Source organism: Esox lucius, chromosome 15, assembly GCF_011004845.1.
Source record: "Esox lucius isolate fEsoLuc1 chromosome 15, fEsoLuc1.pri, whole genome shotgun sequence".
Lineage (NCBI taxonomy): Eukaryota > Metazoa > Chordata > Actinopteri > Esociformes > Esocidae > Esox > Esox lucius.
In genome coordinates, this window is record NC_047583.1 from 16201411 (window position 1) to 16220510 (window position 19100).

A 19100-nucleotide genomic window follows, 5' to 3' on the forward strand; every position below is an offset into this window, starting at 1 on the left:
TAGTTAAAACGCACGCCCTAGCATCTTGTGGTTATGCTTAGTGTTATGCTTTGCTAGTCAGCTAATGTTTAATGTTTGTTAGCTACATTAGCTAGCTCTTTATGTATAATTGTTCCAAACTGTAAATTAAGATTTTAACCAGCATTTTTTTTTTAACCTAAGCAAATTACCTACCAGACTCAAAATATTAAGAAGATAAACGTTTGATTCGATGGATATACATTTTCTCTATTCATTACAAGGTAAGTTACCTAGCAAGCTACACAGAGAGCTAGCCAGAGCTAGTACTGTACAGTAGCTAGCTAATGCTAGCTAGACACTCAGTATTCTAGCTGACATTAGAATGCTAGTTAGACAGACATTCGCATGCCTCGAGGCTAGGTAGCGGGCATTTTTTTGTCATAGGTATTGATTAATATTATTTCTGTTCGATGGCTAACTAGCCAACAGCTTACTTAGCCAACTAAAAAATATATAACTAGCAACTGTCCTAGCTAGCTGTTTATAACAGTATGTGTTGGCTATCTTGCTGCGATGGCTAGCTAACGTGGCATACTACTACTTTGTTTACATTTCTTAGTCAAGGTTACTTGGTTTATACAACATGTACTGTAGCTATGCAACTGTATTGCTCTGACTACAAACTTAGTCACCACTATTTTATGACTGGCTGCCAACTCTCTGTCAACAGTCGAAACTATAGCTTGCAAACCGGTTGACAATTGTTTGGTTTAGTAGCTAGGTTTCTGAAGGAGTTTAGTACTTGAAATATATATTTTTTTTTTACAGAATTACTCTCAAGACCGTAATTCTGTTTCCACATTTTGCACTGTAGTTAGAGTAAATCTGTTTTAGTTTAATGTTCAATTTAAATTGTAGTCCTTGTGCATAGATTTGTATGGTTTATTTTACGGTATTGGCCCGAGCATTTGTTTTGTGGCACTTAATGACATGACTGAAGCTGCCTATTTGGTCTTATTTTAGGATGACTGGGAAACGTACTGAAGCCTGGGGGAGATGACTTGCACCCCACTCAGGGCATGGTCAGGATGGGGCCAGATGTGCCCCTGCTCAATGAATACAAGCAGGAGTTCTTCTGGAAGCGCTTCCCTCAGACAGTGCTGGGGGGTCCGCGCTTCAAGTTGGGCTACTGTGCCCCGCCTTATGTCTATGTCAACCAGGCAGTCTTATTCCTGACGCCATGGCTGTTAGGTGGCATTGGGACACTGCTATGCCAACTGAAGCTGCTGGAGGAGCTCCATGCTGCTGTACTGTCTGGTCTGCTGATGCTAGGGGCAGCAGTGGGTGTTCAGGCCCTGGCACTATACGCTGCCCGCAGGACTGGCACAGTGGAACGGTTGGGAGTGCCCAACATCCTGGCTGACGAGGAGGAGGTGGAGTTCACTCACTGTGTGGGCCCAGAAACTGTGAGGTTCATCGCCCCTGGGAAGAGGTTTGGGCTGAACGTGGTGCTTCACACTGTGCTAGCTGGGGCCCTCTGTGGCCTAGGGACGTGGTATGTGCTCCTGGGCAGGTTGACTGCACTCTATGACAATGTGGGTGTTGCCTTGGTGGTGTTTGTCCTGAGCTGGGTGACCCTGTGTACGGCGGAGTACTCCCTTATCGTCAACACTGCAACGGAAACGGCCACATTTCAGGCACAGGACACCTATGAAATCACCCCCCTCACACGACCACTGTACATATTTACTTTCATAGCTGTGGACCTAGCTGATCGGTAAGATGGATAGAAATAACAAATTCTAATAATAAAATCATGTCAATAAAATGTCGGAGAGAATACAATGGGATTGCTTATAAGGGTGACAGTGACACTTGCTAGTAATAGTTTTCTCCATGCTGGTGTCCAGGTTTACAGGTCCAGTAGCCGAGCTCCAGCTAACCAGCCAGGTTCTTCATGTGGTGTTTTTGGTCCTACCTCTGCTGTGGGCACTGGGTATGCTGTCACCCTTGGATGCCCTGTTCCTTTGGGGCATGGAACAGGCTCTGGTGTTTGGTCTAGGAGGCTCTCCCATGTCCAGTAACCTTCGGTATATTTTCCTTTCTATGTTAGTCATTTGTCAACTTTTAGATGCTTAAAAAAACGTATCATACTTGAGTCCCAGATGTAGTTCTCTGAGCTTTTTGCCCTTATGCATGCTGGCTAAGCTTATGCAAGCAGCTCTCCGCTAACCGTGGTGTCTGTTCTTCCTGCAGGTTGCTGGGGATGTTCGCCATGTCTGTATGTGTCACTGTTTGTACCTTCTTCATCCCGTCCACATTGGGTGTGACCCTTTTCTCCATGGCCATGGGGTTTCTGCTTAGTTTGGATATTAGCCAGTTTTTGAGACATTGCAGCGGTGGGTCCTGGGAGGCTCGGGATGACCAAGGATGGCATAAGGGGACAACTCCTACCCCTGTCCTCGGGTTTGGCTGGCGGCTGGGCTTCAGGGAGCTGCTGCTCTATCTGGGATTGCTCCTGGGGGCGATGGCTGAGGCAGGGCTAATGCATCACTTCCTCAGTCCATCCCAGAACCAGTTCAGAGAACCTCAAGCTGCAGTTGGCTACCTCCTTATCATCCTCTTTGTCGTCATCTGGGCTCTCAGAGAAATCCAAGGAGCCTATGTTTTTGGGGTGTTTCTAAACCCCTTGTACCCAAGGGGAATGGCCAATGTCCAGGTGTTCAAGCAACGGAGCAATGGTCTCCATGTGGCTGGAGCTATCAGGAGAGTGTTGCTGAATCTTGGTGAGCTTGTCTTTAACTTTTTTGCATTTCATAGTTTGCTCAAGGTGCCCTAAAAAAAAGATGTTCCAATTTAAAAAGCAGTGCATTAAGTTACAGGCATATTATCCCTTTGATTTTAAGGGATAGAAACAAAATGAACTACATCCGATATGTACTAGCATTCCTACTGTAAACAACACCAAAAACACTCACATATGCACAGCATTTATTGGTCCCAGTGTTTTAAGTAGGCCTACTCCATTTTATCAGTCAGCCACCGCTTTGGATACAAAGAACCAATAGCTTTACCCTTTCTCACTAACGTGCGCACACACACATTGTAGTGCTAACTTTTTAGGGAGTAAGACTACATATGCATTGCATGTACATTAATAATCCTGAAATCCCTAGCCCTAAACTTCCTCATACCACCTTTGCTTTCTTTTGAGTATATATAAGTGTCACACTACAATTACAAACCCAACTCTTGCATTTGTATCCTACTCTAGAAACACTCTACTTTGCTGCTTGAGAAGTATTTCCCATGCCTTCCAAATGTGTGCATATCCTTGTCAGTTCAAGTTCACCTAACTAGCTAGCATGACCAGCAACAGTCACTAAACATTGTTATCGAACCTAAAAATAATGGTATGCAAATACTTTATTACAGCCCATTACATGGGTAATTTAAACAATTATAAATGTTTAAATGTGCAAAAATCTGAAAGAAGTCCTTTTGAAGAGGTTTGGATAGAGGCACAGTTTTGAATGTTAAGAAATATTTTTTATAACTAATCAACATTGTCGTGTTCTGCACTTGAAAGGGTCTGATCTTGTTACATTATACACTCACCTAAAGGATTGTTAGGAACACCTGTTAAATTTCTCATGAATGCAATTATCTAATTAACCAATCACATGGCAGTTGCTTCAATGCATTTAAGGGTGTGGTCCTGGTCAAGACAATCTCCTGAACTCCAAACTGAATGTCAGAATGGGAAAGAAAGGTGATTTAAGCAATTTTGAACGTGGCATGGTTGTTGGTGCCAGACAGGCCGGTCTGAGTATTGCACAATCTGCTCAGTTACTGGGATTTTCACGCACAACCATTTCTAGGGTTTACAAAGAATGGTGTGAAAAGGGAAAAACATCCAGTATGCGGCAGTCCTGTGGGCGAAAATGCCTTGTTGATGATAGAGGTCAGAGGAGAATGGGCCGACTGATTCAAGCTGATAGATGAGCAACTTTGACTGAAATAACCACTCGTTACAACGAGGTATGCAGCAAAGCATTTGTGAAGCCACAACACGCACAACCTTGAGGCGGATGGGCTACAACAGCAGAAGACCCCACCGGGTACCACTCATCTCCACTACAAATAGGAAAAAGAGGCTATAATTTGCACGAGCTCACCAAAATTGGACAGTTAAAGATTGGAAGAATGTTGCCTGGTCTGATGAGTCTCGATTTCTATTGAGACATTCAGATGGTAGAGTCAGAATTTGGCATAAACAAAATGAGAACATGGATCAATCATGCCTTGTTACCACTGTGCAGGCTGGTGGTGGTGGTGTAATGGTGTGGGGGATGTTTTTTGGCACACTTTAGGCCCCGTAGTGCCAATTGGGCATCGTTTAAATGCCACGGCCTACCTGAGCATTGTTTCTGACCGTGTCCATCCCTGTATGACCACCATGTACCCATCCTCTGATGGCTACTTCCAGCAGGATAATGCACCATGTCACAAAGCTCGAATCATTTCAATTTGGTTTCTTGAACATGACAATGAGTTCACTGTACTGAAATGGCCCCCACATTCACCAGATCTCAACCCAATAGAGCATCTTTGGGATGTGGTGGAACGGGAGCTTCGTGCCCTGGATGTGCATCCCATAAATCTCCATCAACTGCAAGATGCTATCCTATCAATATGGGCCAACATTTCTAAAGAATGCTTTCAGCACCTTGTTGAATCAATGCCACGTAGAATTAAGGCAGTTCTGAAGGCAAAAGGGGGTCAAATACAGTATTAGTATGGTGTTCCTAATAATCCATTAGGTGAGTGTATTTAAGTGACTGTATTTTACATTGCAGTATCTCCCTTTGCAATGATTGCCTTTTTGGCAATGGATGGCTCTGTTCAGCAGCTGCACACAGCCTCTCTCAGCGTGGGATTCACCAGGGCCTTCAGAGTGGTACGGTTCACATTAATGATCTTATTTAAAACCTTTGCATGCTGAAATGATACAATGACTAAGTAGCTTAAGTCCAGATTGTCAGCTTTGATTTGGAAGGGAATGTCATCTATATTGTTTCAGGTAAACAGTTTAGAAACAACAGTACAATTTTCTTTTGTAAAGTTGCCCCAATTTTAGGGTACAAAAAGTATTTGGCCAAATTCGCACATGACTATGTCAAGTATCTGTACAAAGTTGTTGGATGCACTTGAAGTTTGTTTCGGTTGTTTTTGTATTAGATTGGAGTGGATGCCATCAAGGTTACAAACAAAAACAAAAACATGCTAATGTATCACCTGTATGTGAATTACCCTCATGTTCATTTGAGGTGTGGGTATCTGTCTGGCGCAGGTGTGGCAGAGCTCGGAGGATGCCCTGCTCCAGATGGTGGTGGTGGTGTCAGTGAGGCTGGCAGCTGGAGACAGCCAACTGCCTGGGTGGGACAGCCTGGGCACAGGTGTTCAGCTGCTTCTGGTAACCATACACTTGGGGATGATGGGGCGTGACCATTTGCCTGAGTAATGGTCAGTCCTGGTTTAATCTTCTAATATCTTCTAAGACTGGAATACACATTGTCTTTCTCCGGTGTACCTAGGTGGGCCTGCTGAGTGATCGGCTGCTCCAGTTCCTGTCCAAGCTGAAGTTTGCCCTGGCTGTCCTAGTGACCTCCTGGACTGAGAAGAAACAGCGGCGCCAGTCGGCTGGGACCCTCCTGGCCCTGAACTCCTCCCTGTGTCCTCTGCTGCTCTCTGTGGTGGTCCTGTCTGCCATGCTCTCTGCTCCCCTGCTGCCCCTATTCACCTTACCCATCTTCCTGGTGGGCTTTCCCAGGCCACAGCGTAGTTGGCCTGGGCCCGTAGGCACTGCCTGCCCCTGTTCAGACTCCATCTACTACCAGCAGATGAGTGGCAGTCTGGCCTCGGCTTTAAGGAGTGCCTTTGCCAGGGGATCACTGGGTTAGTGGCTCTCATTGGCCTTAAAACGATCTTAATATCAAATAGTGATTGCTAAATTTTACTTTTTGTAATAATTAATGTCTAGACATTGTGTAAAAAATAATGTAGCTTGTTCAAGATGGATTGCGTGCTATTGATAAAAAATATTTACTTGGTGGAAACAAAAACACACAACAGCCACTGAGACATTGCATTAGGGGTTCAGCACATGCTTGAAGAAGATTTTCAACCACTTACTGTAAGAACAGAACCCCATAGTGCATGTCTGGTTTGGATAGAGCTTTACCTCAAAATGCTCAGGGTTTTTCTTCTATCTTGTGGATGTTGACACGTGATGGACACTGTGAACTTTTAGATGTGTTGGGCAGGGCTTGTATGCAGATGAAAGAGCGGGGGGTGGACTTAGGGTTTCATATTAAGAGGAATGTTGTTGTGAGTCGCTTAGTCGAGCTGCCGGCAGTAATGCAAGCTTCCAGTATCCAGTTGTGCTTCCAGGGAAGTGACCCAAACAAAATCGCTCTGATCTGTATTCATTACATCCAAATGTTTCCACACCATTAACCTCATAATACTCTTAAACCAACTGAAGCCGCTTCAAAAAAATAAAATAAAAATTCACTGCTCGATTGGCTGTCACGAAGGGGGAAAGGAAAGAACAGCAAGTACAAGCTTAATTATTCATGGACTGATGACTGAAAACATAGAGAAAACCACTACAGCTAAGCCTTCATTGTCTCCCTGGCTTGCCGGAGGTGTCTTGGCCTCTTACTCTGGCCACACTGATGAGGTTTGGAAGAATGGCCTCACAACACTAAGGGGGCCTCTGTTATGTATAATTTAGGCAAAGCGCTTGTTGGGTCTTGATACTTAGAAATGAAATAAAAGCGGGAAGGGGAGTTTGTGGTTTTATGTTTTTCAGCTGCCCCCTCTGTGACATTGGAGGCCATGCATCAGTGAGCATTGAGCAAGAGCCAAGAACACAGTGTCACTTCCCATCACAAGGCGGCGTCTGTGACTATTCCGAGATGTCGCTATGGGATGTGACATTATCCTTGAGCCATGAGAACACTAGTCAAACGTCACTCTGCCACTACAGTTTTCCAAAATTTACTAAAAACGTCTGTCTGCTCTCTTCTCTGTCGAGCTAAAATGAAAGGCCCCCTGAAAACTAATTCCCGAAGTCTACTCCAATAAGAGTAATGAATATTTAGAGACTAATGGAAAGCCGAGGCGGGGAGAGAATTCAATATTTAGATCAGTGCAGTCAGCCGGTTTAAACTGTATCATGACCTTCGTGTACAACTGAAATGGTAAGCGTCACCCTGCAGCTTACCCAGAAGCCAAGTCATCCACAGTCAGCTCTGAGACTCACTACTGACGCAGAATGAGAGGGCTAGGCCAGGAGGATTATCCAGGTGTATGTTGCATGTACTCCACGCTTTCTCATTTCCAGACCACGGAGGACAGAATATCCTGAAATAACAAATGATCACTGTTAGCAAATTGAACGCTACTCAGAGGCTACGATGAGAATATTATACGTCAGATTCTATTAAACTTCATGTCTCCATCATATCAGAAAGCTTGGCTGTGTGTCAGTGTGTGTAAATGCTGATAAGCCAACGTTTGCTTAATTTCTTCCCTCTGAAGGTGTTGTGGTTCCCGGCTCCCATTTCCTGGGTCGATTCCAGGACCGCATGGTTTGGATCATGATCTTGGAGAGAGGATATGGCTACTGCACTGTCAACATCAAGGTACTACCCGAAGGGGCTCATTTGTTTCAGCCACATATTTGTGCCGAATCAGCGGTGCCATTTGACAGTTCCTCTGTTCCAGGGCCTGGAACTGCAGGAGACCTCGTGCCACACGGTTGAGGCCCGGAGGGTGGATGAGGTCTTTGAGTGGGCCTTTGAGCGCCCTGAGCGGCTTGGTCTCAACCAAGGGCTAAACCTTCACTGGGGCAACGCGCTCACCCCCTGCGCTGCCCTGCCGGTGCGTGTCTACTCCGACGCCCGCAGTGTGCTTTCCGGCATCATTGACTCACATGACAACCTGAGGAAGCTACAGGATGACTTCCTGAAGGCCCTGGTGTGGCTGCTGCTGAGGAACAGTGTCCAGAGGCGCAGGACCTTCCCTTGGGGTGCCGAGGAGGGGGCTGGGAGCAGAAAGTCCCCGTCATCCCGGCTGGGACCTTCAGTTGTTACCCACCCTGCAGAGGCCATCATGGTGGAATCCAACGTCTCCCCTCGGAGGTTCAGACAGGACAGCTCCAGTTTGACCTCCTTTGGTGACTGGTCAGATGAGGATGACCTATTTGGGCCTCAGCCAGCCAGGCGGACGGTGGCGCTGGTGAGTACAGAGGCCCAGCTGGGGGACACAGTGCGCCAGACTGGCCCATCACTGCCAGGCTCTGTGGAGATGGACAGTCTGTTTGAGAACATGGCCCTCTCAGCCCTCCAGCCCCTGCAGCCGCTGGGTCTGGGTCTGCCAGCTGTGGACAAGGGCAGGAACACTGAAGTTCTCCCCTCAGAGACCGCTAGCACCATGGCTCATATTAACTTTAGCTGCCCCCATTCTGAGCTGTTCAGCCTGCCCCCTGGGTGGAGGACAGCCCCCTTATTACCCTCCCGGCTGCAGCAGCTCAGATCTTTGTTCCCTGAGGAGTGGTTTGGATATACTTTGGGGCGGTTGGCACTGGCCATTCATGATGAGGCATCTGAGGATGTGAGCAATGCCCTGAAGGAGGATGTGGGTCTGAAGGACCTACATGCTCAGGTGGCCCTGTCATGCCTTGTATCTCTGGGGGCAGAGTCGGCCTTCACCAGCCCCAGCTATGTGTATAGGGTCTACTGTGGGGATGTGCCTTGGACAGAGGGGCTGGACTGGCTCTCTGAAAACAAAGAACTTTACCAGCTTGCACTCAAGGCTTTCAGGTAAAGGGTAGATATGACATATAGGAATCAACATAAGGAATCTTTTTTTAGAAACAACAAAACCTGTCCCTTTAACTCCTGATATATTTTCCTATAGGTACAGTTTCAAGCTGCTGTTTGATCAGGCAAGTTTGGGGCCAATGGAGAGTCCTGAGGAGTTGTTCAGCACTCTGGAGGAGTATGAGAAGGACTGGTACATTGGTCTGGTGACTGAGAGAAGCTGGCAGGACAGTGTCCTTCAGGAGAAGCCATTCCTCTTCTCACTGGGCCATGACCTCACCATGGTAACCTAACTCACCACACTACGCCTAAGTGTTTCATTCCTGAGTACACCAATCAGCCATAACATTATGACCACCTGCCTAAAATTGTGTAATTCCCCTTTTGCCGCCAAAACTGTCCTGACCCGTCGAGGCCTAGACTCCACTAGACCTCTGAAGGTGTGCTGTGTTATCTGGCACCAAGACATTAGCAGCAGATCCTTTAAGTCCTGTAAGTTGCGAGGTGGGGCCTCCATGGATCGGACTTGTTTATCCAGCATATCCCACAGATCCAAATTGAATTTGGAGGCCAAGTCAACCCGTTGAACGTTGCGTTCCTCAAACCATTCCTGAACCATTTTTGCTTTGTGGCAGGGCACATTATCCTGCTGAAAGAGGCCAATGCCATCAAGGAAAATCGTTGCCATGATATGGTGCATATGGTCTGCAACAATGCTTAGGTAGGTGGTACTTATCAAATTAACATCCACATGAATGGTAGGACCCAGGTTTCCCAGCAGAATATTGCCCAAAGCATCACACTGCCTCCACTTCTTCCCATAGTGCATCTTGGGCCATGTGTTCTCCAGGTAAGCGATGCACACGCACCCAGACATCCACGTGATGTAAAAGAAAACATGATTCATCAGACCAGGCCACCTTCTTCCATTGCTTCATGATCCAGTTCTGATGCTCACGTGCCCATTTGTAGGCACTTTTGGCAGTAGATGGGTCATAATGGGCACCGTGACTGGTGTGCGGCTATGCAGCCCCATACGCAACAAACTGTGATGCACTGTGTTCTGACACCTTTCTTTCAGCACCAGCATTAACTTTTTCAGCAATTTGAGCTACAGTAGCTCGTCTGTTGGATCGGACCACCTTTGCTCCCCCCGTGCATTAATGAGCCTTGGCCACTCATGACCCTGTCGCCGGTTCACTGCTTTTCCGTCCTTGGACCACTTTTGATAGGTACTGACCACTACAGACCGGGAACACCCCACAAGGGCTGCATTTTTGGAGATGCTCTGACCCAGTTGTCTAGCCATCACAATTTGGCCCTTGTCAAAGTCGCTCAGATCCTTCCGCTTGCCCATTTTTCCTGCTTCTAACACATCAACTTTGAGGACAGAATGTTCACATGCTGCCTAATATATCCCACCCACTGACAGGTGCCATGATAACGAGATTATCCGTTTTATTCACTTCACCTGTCAGTGGTCATGTTATGGCTGATCAGTGTAATTCACCACTGTAACCAAACCAATTTAAGGATTAACCCATAGATGTGGTCTTGATTGATTGAGTGTGTTAAGTGGTGGTCCTGTCTTAGGAGTGGCCAGTATATTATGTGACTCCTATCTGCCTCTCCTCTCTCCTTAGGGCACTTACACAGGGCGGGTTCTGTCCCTGCAGGAGCAGCTGGTTCAGGTGGGCCGTCTGAACGGGGAAGGAGTGCGAGGCCAGTGGGCTAACCTGTCCTGGGAGCTTCTCTACGCCACCAATGATGACGAGGAGCGCTACAGCATTCAGGCTCACCCCATCATGCTGAGGAACCTCACAGTCCAGGCAGCGGACCCCCCTCTCGGCTACCCCATCTACTCCTCTGTCCCCTTGCACCTCCCCTGCTTCTAACCACAAACGGCTATTTACTTCCCAATTTCCTAAGTATCAAAAGCACTGTCTTCCTCCTAGGGATCTGCACCAAGTCATTCTGCTTCTCTCCACACTGCTCTTCTAACCAGGAAGTCACGTGAGTCATTCTGTTTGAGGGCCAATCCCAGATGGAGCCCTGAGCTGTACAGCGTGTGCATTTATGGAGATCCCAGAGGATTTGACATGGTGTAAGTAATCTCATAATAGCTCCAGTTTGTCATCTGATGATTATTACTTCAAATCCTCTCAGATATTCACAACTGCACAGGGATGTAGGGCTTGGGGGTCCATCTGGGATTTGGCTGCTCTCACCTGACGACCTGGGTTAGCTTTGCAGGTGTTCAAACTACCTGAGGAAGATGCTAAAGCGCAATGATATCAGGACAACCCTGCTGCTGATGCCAATTAGAATCTGGCTTCCTAGCCATTCGACAGCTTGAGGCAGTCAAAGCATAAACCTAATCAGCTTTGTTCTACGAAAGTCATTTTGACTTGCTCCTCAGTTGGCCTGTGCATCCCGACTGCTTCTGGTTTGCCCAGCTTTATCATTAGCTCGGCCTGATCTTGTTGGATGTGTAGCCAGTCTATGATGTTAAGGCATCCCAGGACAGCAGACAGAAACAAATAATTCACAGCAACAGCACAATACTGATGTCTACAGCATTACGGCAGTTTATTATATGAATTATCAAATGCGTGGTACTAGTTTAAACAGTGAAATGTGAGCGTTCTGGGTGAAATGTATTGACATTTTCAAAATATTTTTTCATCATTCACTTTTTCTGGAACAAATGTGTCCCTTTTCAATTAAATATTTTCTTGTGTCAATTGTTTTCTTTTGTACTGTAGTTGCTAATGTGTTTTTGTGGTTTGGTTTTTATCAAATGTGATTGGATACAACAACCTGGAGAGGATAGCCAACAGTGCTTCCAAATACATTAACTTAACTTGCAAATGTTTCCCGTTATATAATGCCTCCAGTGCAGAAAGGGACACATTCTGCGTTTTATTATCAAGTTTTAAAATCCATGGATGTTTCTTTTCTATCCTCTTGTTTACAGTTTGACTATGTAGTGTGTCATGTTTTCCTGTACATAATGTTTATGATAGTGTGGTTTGTGTATTGGATGTATTTGTATATATGTGTAATTGTATATACTTAAAAGATACCTGATAGTCCATTGTTTACTGGAGATGTTAGTGCTTGATTTGTCATTCATCACAGGTTTTTGGTCAGTGCCTTACTTATTCATACCTCACCATTCTACAATGCAATTATCTGTGATTCATTTTAAAGTCCTTCTGCAGTCATTTCAGGGGTGATGGGAAGCAATTTTATCCACTGTAATGCATATCCTTCTCCCTTGTAAAGAGCACTATCAGCCTTAAAGTATCTGTTAGTAGCATTTATTTAGTAGGTGCATTATAGCAACAACAATTTGCCTTTAAACCCACCACCCCAATCCAGCAAGGTGAAGTATGTTCCATAATGGAAATCAGTTTTGTGTATCTCAAAATTGATAAGATGAAGAAAATATCCATTATATGTAAATTATGGAATGCACCACAAGTTTCACTCTTCTGGTCAATCAGTTTATATAAGCTGCAAAAACTGATATTTTAAAGCAAATGTATATACCTTTTGATGGAATTTCTCTCTACACTTCAGTGCTTGTTTTCTAACTTGAACAGAAACATAGTGAACTGGGAGGAATTTAAGCAATCAAAGAATGACCAAGGAATTTTGTTTACCACAGTGCAACCCATATTAGGGCTAGATACTACATAGTTATATCAATCTGAAATACTACATTTAGCCAATATTACTGGTAAGAATGTGCAATAGCATATGTTGTCTGCCACTTAAGATGGATGCTGAGGGAGGACAGAGGGTGCACCTTTTCCATGTGACAACGGAAGCCAGTCTGGCTAACAGAATGAACAACCTTTGGTGAATACGTGTTGTTACAGTGTCATTCACTATCAATGCAGATATTAACATTGTCAGATAGTACAATGAAATATTTACATATGGCTTTTTTTAAACTTGTATTTTAGCTAAACAAATCTCTCGAAGCCATTAACCCATGAGTGTGCACCTCAAGCATTTGGAGTTTATATTTTGTGCTCTTCAAAATGTGCCTTTCAGGAAGTCTTGGGCTTTGGCTTTGTGAAGTAAGCACAGTCTGCATCCTGTAGAAGAAATGTACATTTTAATGATTATAACATAAAAATCATACAATAGTGTATACTGGGAAGATGTTTCACCAAGTAACTCGAGACAAGTTTAGGCTGTGGATATAAGGTTGCACTCTAAGTCTGTTACTGATAATGAAGTCGCTTTTGGAGAATGTTTCATGAACCCTCTTAAGCATTCCTCAACACAGCTGAACCAAAGTATTAAGATGACATTGTCCATCCAAACTGACACTAAAATATCTGCTCATTCAGAACATGACCTTTCTGTGTGGCGCTCAGCTGTCACTATCTGGCAGAGGCCACCAGATGTAGTGGTCAGTCAGTAAGTCAGTCAATGCCGCTGGGAAGCAGTCATACTGCTATATCCTAGCCTGTGTAGGCACCCCTTACTTTTATCAGACTGAAGCAAGGTCAGTAACAGCTGAGCCCTCCAGCTGTTAAGAGACAGCTCTAAATAGTGTCTGCCACGCTCTGCTTTACTCAAGTATTTTCAGACTGTTCACACGTTTAGAGTCCCCCTATCCCTGGCCTGGAGAGGCAAGGTCAACCTTAGAAATTGTGACAGCAAGCCCACGCATAAACAATGCCAATTGTGTGTCTCGGTCGGAGAACTTGTCTACTTTTGTAATACACTGCATTATTAGCGTTCAATAGGCAAGACTGAAAACATTAATCGTTTTTGTACCTCCGACATTGTTTTTAAATGCAGTTGAGAGACCTATGCTTAAAGAGATAGAGGTACAAACCAGGCCAGCCTTGAAGTTCTGAATCCTCTTCTTGCCCAGCACGTCAGTGATGAACCAGGCCCAGGTGGGAGCATACTGCCATAAATAGTAGAACAGCAGAAAGGGCTGCTGGGCAATCCACATCTCCTTGACGCCATTGGCTATACCCACCAGGATTAGACGCACACAACGACTAGTGGCCATCTTATGATTCTGGTCCTCGGCAGTGGGACTGACCTTAGATAGGGAAATAGATGTTACACACGTTTTTTTTTTCTTGGACCACCAACATAGCTGAGAGACTTATCCAGAGAGACAGTGGATTCATCCTATGTGAGACAAACACATCAGTAGTAAGTACTTTTCCCCCCTCAATATAAACAACACCTGTGCTACACTATATACATATTCAGATGATTTCATTAGATGGGGGTGTTTGGCTGTCCTAGCATCGGGGGGGGGGGGGAGCTCATTCCACCACTGGGATGCCAGGATCAGTGCTTTGACGGGGGTAGTCGGGCTGATATCACTTGGGACCTGAGTATGCAGAATGAAGAGCTAATTTCAGGATTTGGTTTTTGCCTAAAAGTGGGGACCTGCATTGCCCTTGCTGCTGCATATGTCAACGCCATGCATGGTTTTGTAGAAAATGGGAACTTCCACTGGAAGCGACTGAAGTGTATGGAGGAGTGGGGTGAATTGGGAGAATTTAGATCCGAATACTCTACCACTTATGTGGTAGAGGTCATAAGCCATGGCACTTTTTTAAACGTTTTATTATTGTATAAATTCGCTTTAAAAATAAACATTTTAGAGGGCACACAAAACTGCCTAGAAGTACAACTTTGGCCAGGAGTTTGAATCTGACACTGCCCAGCGGTCCTGGAAAGGGCAGTGCGAACTCGTTCACCATGGTCTGGATGGACAGGTAGGATCTCAGACTGGGTTGCCTTGTCTCATCAATCTCCCCTTACAAAAAGCCCTTCATCAATATGTTTTTTTTTTATTCTCACAAATTTACAGAGAAACCCACCTTTCCCAACTCCTCAGCGAAAGCGTTCTTGACAATCTGTGACTTCACAGGCCCTGGACAGACAGTGCTGATGAGTATATTTGGGTAATCAGTTAGCTCTGTGCGAAGAGAATTGAAGAAACCCTGTGGAAAGAATCCATTTTTATTTTAAGGTCTCCCTCAGTTTGTGTGTGTTGACGGGACACATGGTGGTCAATGACTGATCTCACCTGAAGAGCATGTTTACTGGCAGAGTACCCGGTTGCCAGGGGTGTCCCGGCCAGGCCGGACAGACTGCTTATAGTCACCACACTGCCTGACCCTCGTTGTGTCATGTGGGGCAGCACCTGCTTGGTGAGTGACACTGTACCCAGGAAGTTAAGCTCCATCAGGGCCTGGTACACATCCACACTGGTCTCCAAGCAAAGACTACGTTGACTGCGGCCACCATTGTTGATCAGGATGTCAATCTGAGTGGGCATATAGACGGAGACAAAGGAATTTAAGCGTTCTCCTCTGACTGTTCACCAATGCTCCTCTATTTGCATCACACCACCCTTCTTGCCAACATTGCCACTGTTTGAGCTATACAAAAGGTAAACTGTATATCCCCATCAGGGGCATTTCGAGTTAGCTGTGGGAGTAAGCTTACGGTTGGGCTGTCAACCCTTGAACATTTTTATCAGATCAGGATGTGGCCCTGGGGGGGCCTGCCCCCCTAACACCTTTCCTCAATAATGTCTTCATGGTCCTGTGTAATACTGTGCTATATCACGTTGATGCTTGGACTGTGCTGATCGAGTGCCAACTGCCAAGGGGTCCAATCTAGCTAAACAATCTGATCTGCTTCCACAACCAACAAACGATCTTCCGGGTTCTGGAGTTTGCCTGAGGTTTTGTGGTTACGTGATACATATCTTAAGAATATTTGTCTCATTAGGTGGCCAAAGTGAAATACTGGACTTTTTCCGATCATGGCCAGATTCAACGTTCCTGTGAGGCTGAGGAATACATGGAGTGGCTGAGTGCTCATGAAAACACTGGTTTGATTTTTAACTTGACGCCGCTTACCATGTTTTGACAGCAGTATTTGCTCTTGTTTTGTGTGTTCATGAAGGTTTGGAATGTTCACCAGCTGTTTCCATTTGTCTGACATGCTCATGTTTCAGGACGTGTGTACATGCATCTTAGCTAACAATCTTTTAAAAATGTCTGCAAATTTGCTTATGTGGACTCTTGCTCCCTTTGATGCAATAAAAACAGAGAAAAGGTGGTGGAGGGAGAAAGCAGTAAACATTTTTCAGGGGAGAGAAATGTGCAGGGGGAATACATTGAGTGTCTGTTCTTTTCTGTTTTATTTGTATTAACATGTATGGATAGAAAACATCCCTTTGTATCCGATACCAATATTTGAAACAAACAAAAGATTAGAGTGTAGATGTCCAATAAAACTATTTGAAAAAAACAAAATAAGTGTAGCAAACTTACACTGCCAAAGTGCTGGACAGCAGTTTTAGTTTTTGCCTCGTGAGATGTCTTCTCCAGCAAATCAAGTGGAAGAACAAGAATATCCTTATCTTGTAAGCTGGAGCACTCTTGGGGAAGAAAATGTTTAACTGGTCAAGAAATAAGGAGCTATGTGTGTGTAAAATGCATGGAAGCAGGAGGCAATGTTATTTTTCAATCTTAAGAGTTTGTAAAGTTAATCAGCACAATCATATGCAAGACCATTACTTTTACTAGACTGCAGAAACCTGTAACTCACCCAAACAATGCCGTTTCACCCGATCCAACTCATCCACGCGACGAGCTGATAGAATCAGACGAGATCCACATCCTGCTAATTGGTAAGCTAGTTCCTCTCCTATACCACTGGAGGCCCCGGTGACCCACACCACCAGTCCTTTCAACTTGGTCTCTAGAAGGCAAACAGCTCATTCTGTTATTCTCCACACCAGTAATTTAGGAGTAGATTATAATAGCTTCAAAACTTGACCCTAAATACTGAGAAACTGTACTACAGCTTTGCCCGACCGTCCTATTGTATAATAGAAGTTATGGCTATCATACCTATTAACCTGGTTTCACATTTTTGCCAAAACCAGGGTTCGCTTTAACAAAAGCATCTGAAATCTATTATTTCCTTAAACACAAATTTAGCAACCAGAAAATTACAGCACTTTCTACATTGTGCTAGCCACACCCAAACAACTGACAACAAAAATGCCAGGAAGATAAAACAGCCAAATACAACTGATTGGTAGGTAATACTGTGAAATACAATCCTTTCAGTATTAGTGCAAAAATTTTAAGGGCAATTTCTGGAATTACAACTCTAATATAAAATCCCATGAAGCACCGTCAACAACTGCCACTAATGACTTGAATAGGATTCTTATTTAGTCCTTTCCCTCTTTAAAACGGAAATTGTATAACAATATAGGGAGAACAAACTGCTGCAATATTGTATCTCTACTAAGTGTCAACTCATTGGCGACAGCCTCAAATAAAGGACAAACTTTACCTGGCTTGCAACCTGACCAAGTTGCCCACATTAAAGGGAAGTCAGCGTCCGCAAATATGAAGCGCACAAAGTGTACAAGCAAGTAAATCGCAATTCCAATTAGCAACGTTGAGCAAAAATCCATAGTATTCAAGCTGTTGTCCAAATGTTATGAATCTCACAGCGGAAGAAAGGCGAAAACCACAATTTGTGACTCCAGCCAACTAAAAACAATTGACCTCATGAGCAAGACTTCGGCTCTAACAACATAAACAATAACTAGGATCAATAATTATCTAGGCAGATACCCGGAAGCAAACACAAGACACTTCCTGTTACCGTTCTTTCAGATTGTTTTGAAGTATTTCACAATTAAATAGTGTTTGGAATGATTAATCCCAATTGTTGGCACATTCCCTGACACGTTGAAAAGTGTGATAAAAGATTGTGAAAGAAATCCACACTAAGAACAATTTGACTGGCCGCTGCCTACAACTATTTCCATACGCAATGTTTTGACTTTCTGTTAATATGCGTAGTCTCCTTTAATGTTGAATCTCTGTTTAGGTATTAGCTTTTGTTTTGCTATGCACCAACTGCCCGACTACCTCGACATCAGGATGATGTAATGCTTGCAAGTACGCAACCTGCAACATCCGGGTCTTTTCCGAGTTCTGTTTGGTTGAACTGTAGCTTGCAGGCTGTCAAGCTGTCAAGTGAAGAGGCTGGGGCTTTTGACTTGACACTATTTGGCCTTAACAGCTCCGGCCTAAAACTTAACAGGAGGGACATTTTAATTACACTTTACATCGTTAAGTTAGATAAAGTAATGCATCCCTTCTTTACTCAGACCAGGGAGTTCCGCACTTTCACAGATTGATGCATTGAGAGGTGATTGCTACTTAGCTAACGTTAACTTACCCGCAAACTCCCTCTGTTCTGAATTTCTGGTGCGGTCACAGCCTCTGTCGCAGCTTCTGTCGCTGTTTTTGCATCTTCAAAAAAGGTCTTGCGGATTTTGGTAAGTCACAGTGCCATGTGCCTGTAAGAAACTGTATCTCTGATTGTCCATTAACAATGCTGATTTGCTATACTCAGTGGGGACTGCGCGATTAGGATAGGCCGTGGTGGGGTAGTATATAGCTAGGCCTGTCAATGCTATGGGACCAACGAGGCCCAAAACGACGCAGCTGTTTGTTTATTTTGGTACTCAAGTTGCCACGGGAGAATTTAAGCTAGTTACTCAGACAGCTAGTTTAACAAACGGTCGTTAGTCGTCGTTGTCAAAAACATTGTTCGTTCTTCTTTTGTGGTCATCTAATCTGTTTATTCTTTAAATGTAACTTGCCCTGACTGTACCATTAACGCACCTGTATGGATAATGGCTAAACTAGCTAGGTAGTAGGATTTGACCAAGCTATTAAGCTAACATCACCGGCTAACTTATTTAGCTAGTTGAAGTTACCTAATCAAAGTTATTTTAACGACACTAAAACCAGAAAGCTAGTTAGTAGTAGGTACATTGCATTGTAGCGTTGCTAGCAACATTTTAGCCTCACTGTTGAACAACAACAACACCTGAATACCGTAACTAGCTACCGTGGGATCTAAGTTAGCTACCTGGCTAGGTAGGTAACACCAAATCAATTCGTTGCTAATGTTAACCTACTACTGTATTGTACGTTATTTGCGTGGTGAATATTGTTTGGTTATAACCCGCAGATTCAGTGACCAACATTTAAAAATAAATCTTTACCTATTTTTACCCCAAAGAGGGTGCAACGTATGAGATCAAGTACTCCGCGAACTTATATTTTTTGCCCTAAAATAAAGTATTGCAGCTGCGTCATCTGCCTTAAATAACAATTTTAACTAAGTAAGGTTGGTTGATAT

At 44.4% G+C, this 19100-nt stretch overlaps 3 protein-coding genes across 9 annotated transcripts in view; 2 read left to right on the forward strand and 1 right to left on the reverse strand.

Annotated features, from left to right (window-relative positions):
* Positions 1-11947, forward strand: pcnx4 (pecanex 4). 4 transcript variants are annotated; one of them, XR_004576858.1, is made up of 12 exons: positions 1-242; positions 985-1738; positions 1872-2069; positions 2218-2747; positions 4821-4921; positions 5315-5437; positions 5559-5919; positions 7570-7673; positions 7756-8852; positions 8950-9136; positions 9488-9573; positions 10496-10579. XR_004576858.1 is itself a non-coding variant. In XM_034297321.1 (11 exons), exons 2-11 carry the CDS (start codon positions 1041-1043, stop codon positions 10745-10747), a joined length of 3651 nt encoding a protein of 1216 aa, XP_034153212.1. In that variant the 5' UTR covers positions 5-242; positions 985-1040; the 3' UTR covers positions 10748-11947. The 4 variants fall into 4 exon arrangements, 2 of the variants coding, with proteins under 2 accessions (XP_034153212.1, XP_010877133.3); XR_004576859.1 differs by lacking the exon at positions 10496-10579 and adding an exon at positions 9677-9696; XM_034297321.1 differs by lacking the exon at positions 9488-9573 and having other exon boundaries at positions 5-242; positions 10496-11947.
* A 206-nt stretch (positions 11948-12153) lies between these two features.
* Positions 12154-17810, reverse strand: dhrs7 (dehydrogenase/reductase (SDR family) member 7). Its single transcript, XM_010878832.4, has 7 exons — positions 17229-17810; positions 16470-16622; positions 16193-16299; positions 14935-15174; positions 14726-14848; positions 13714-13929; positions 12154-12961 (listed from the first exon to the last, which is right to left on the reverse strand). Exons 1-7 carry the CDS (start codon positions 17350-17352, stop codon positions 12914-12916), a joined length of 1011 nt encoding a protein of 336 aa, XP_010877134.2. The 5' UTR covers positions 17353-17810; the 3' UTR covers positions 12154-12913.
* A 95-nt stretch (positions 17811-17905) lies between these two features.
* ppm1aa (protein phosphatase, Mg2+/Mn2+ dependent, 1Aa) overlaps positions 17906-19100 on the forward strand; it is a 46890-nt gene continuing 45695 nt past the window's right edge. The window contains exon 1 of one of the 4 annotated variants that reach the window (XM_020054073.3): positions 17906-18228. The gene's annotated coding sequence lies outside the window, so the exon portion shown is untranslated. The remainder of the gene's footprint in view (positions 18229-19100) is intronic. The other 3 variants (XM_010878828.5, XM_010878830.4, XM_010878829.5) reach the window with 3 other exon arrangements.

Excerpts from the sequence above, each read along its gene's own strand:
- pcnx4 (XM_034297321.1), top strand. The coding sequence starts at position 1,041 with ATGGTCAGGATGGGGCCAGATGTGCCCCTGCTCAATGAATACAAGCAG. Across the intron at positions 5,920-7,569 it reads CTTTGCCAGGGGATCACTGG|GTGTTGTGGTTCCCGGCTCC; the intron begins GTTAGTGGCTCT and ends TTCCCTCTGAAG. Across the intron at positions 7,674-7,755 it reads ACTGCACTGTCAACATCAAG|GGCCTGGAACTGCAGGAGAC; the intron begins GTACTACCCGAA and ends CCTCTGTTCCAG.
- dhrs7 (XM_010878832.4), bottom strand. The coding sequence starts at position 17,352 with ATGGATTTTTGCTCAACGTTGCTAATTGGAATTGCGATTTACTTGCTT. Across the intron at positions 14,849-14,934 it reads CCAGTAAACATGCTCTTCAG|GGTTTCTTCAATTCTCTTCG; the intron begins GTGAGATCAGTC and ends TTCTTTCCACAG. Across the intron at positions 13,930-14,725 it reads TCGCTGAGGAGTTGGGAAAG|GTCAGTCCCACTGCCGAGGA; the intron begins GTGGGTTTCTCT and ends TCCCTATCTAAG.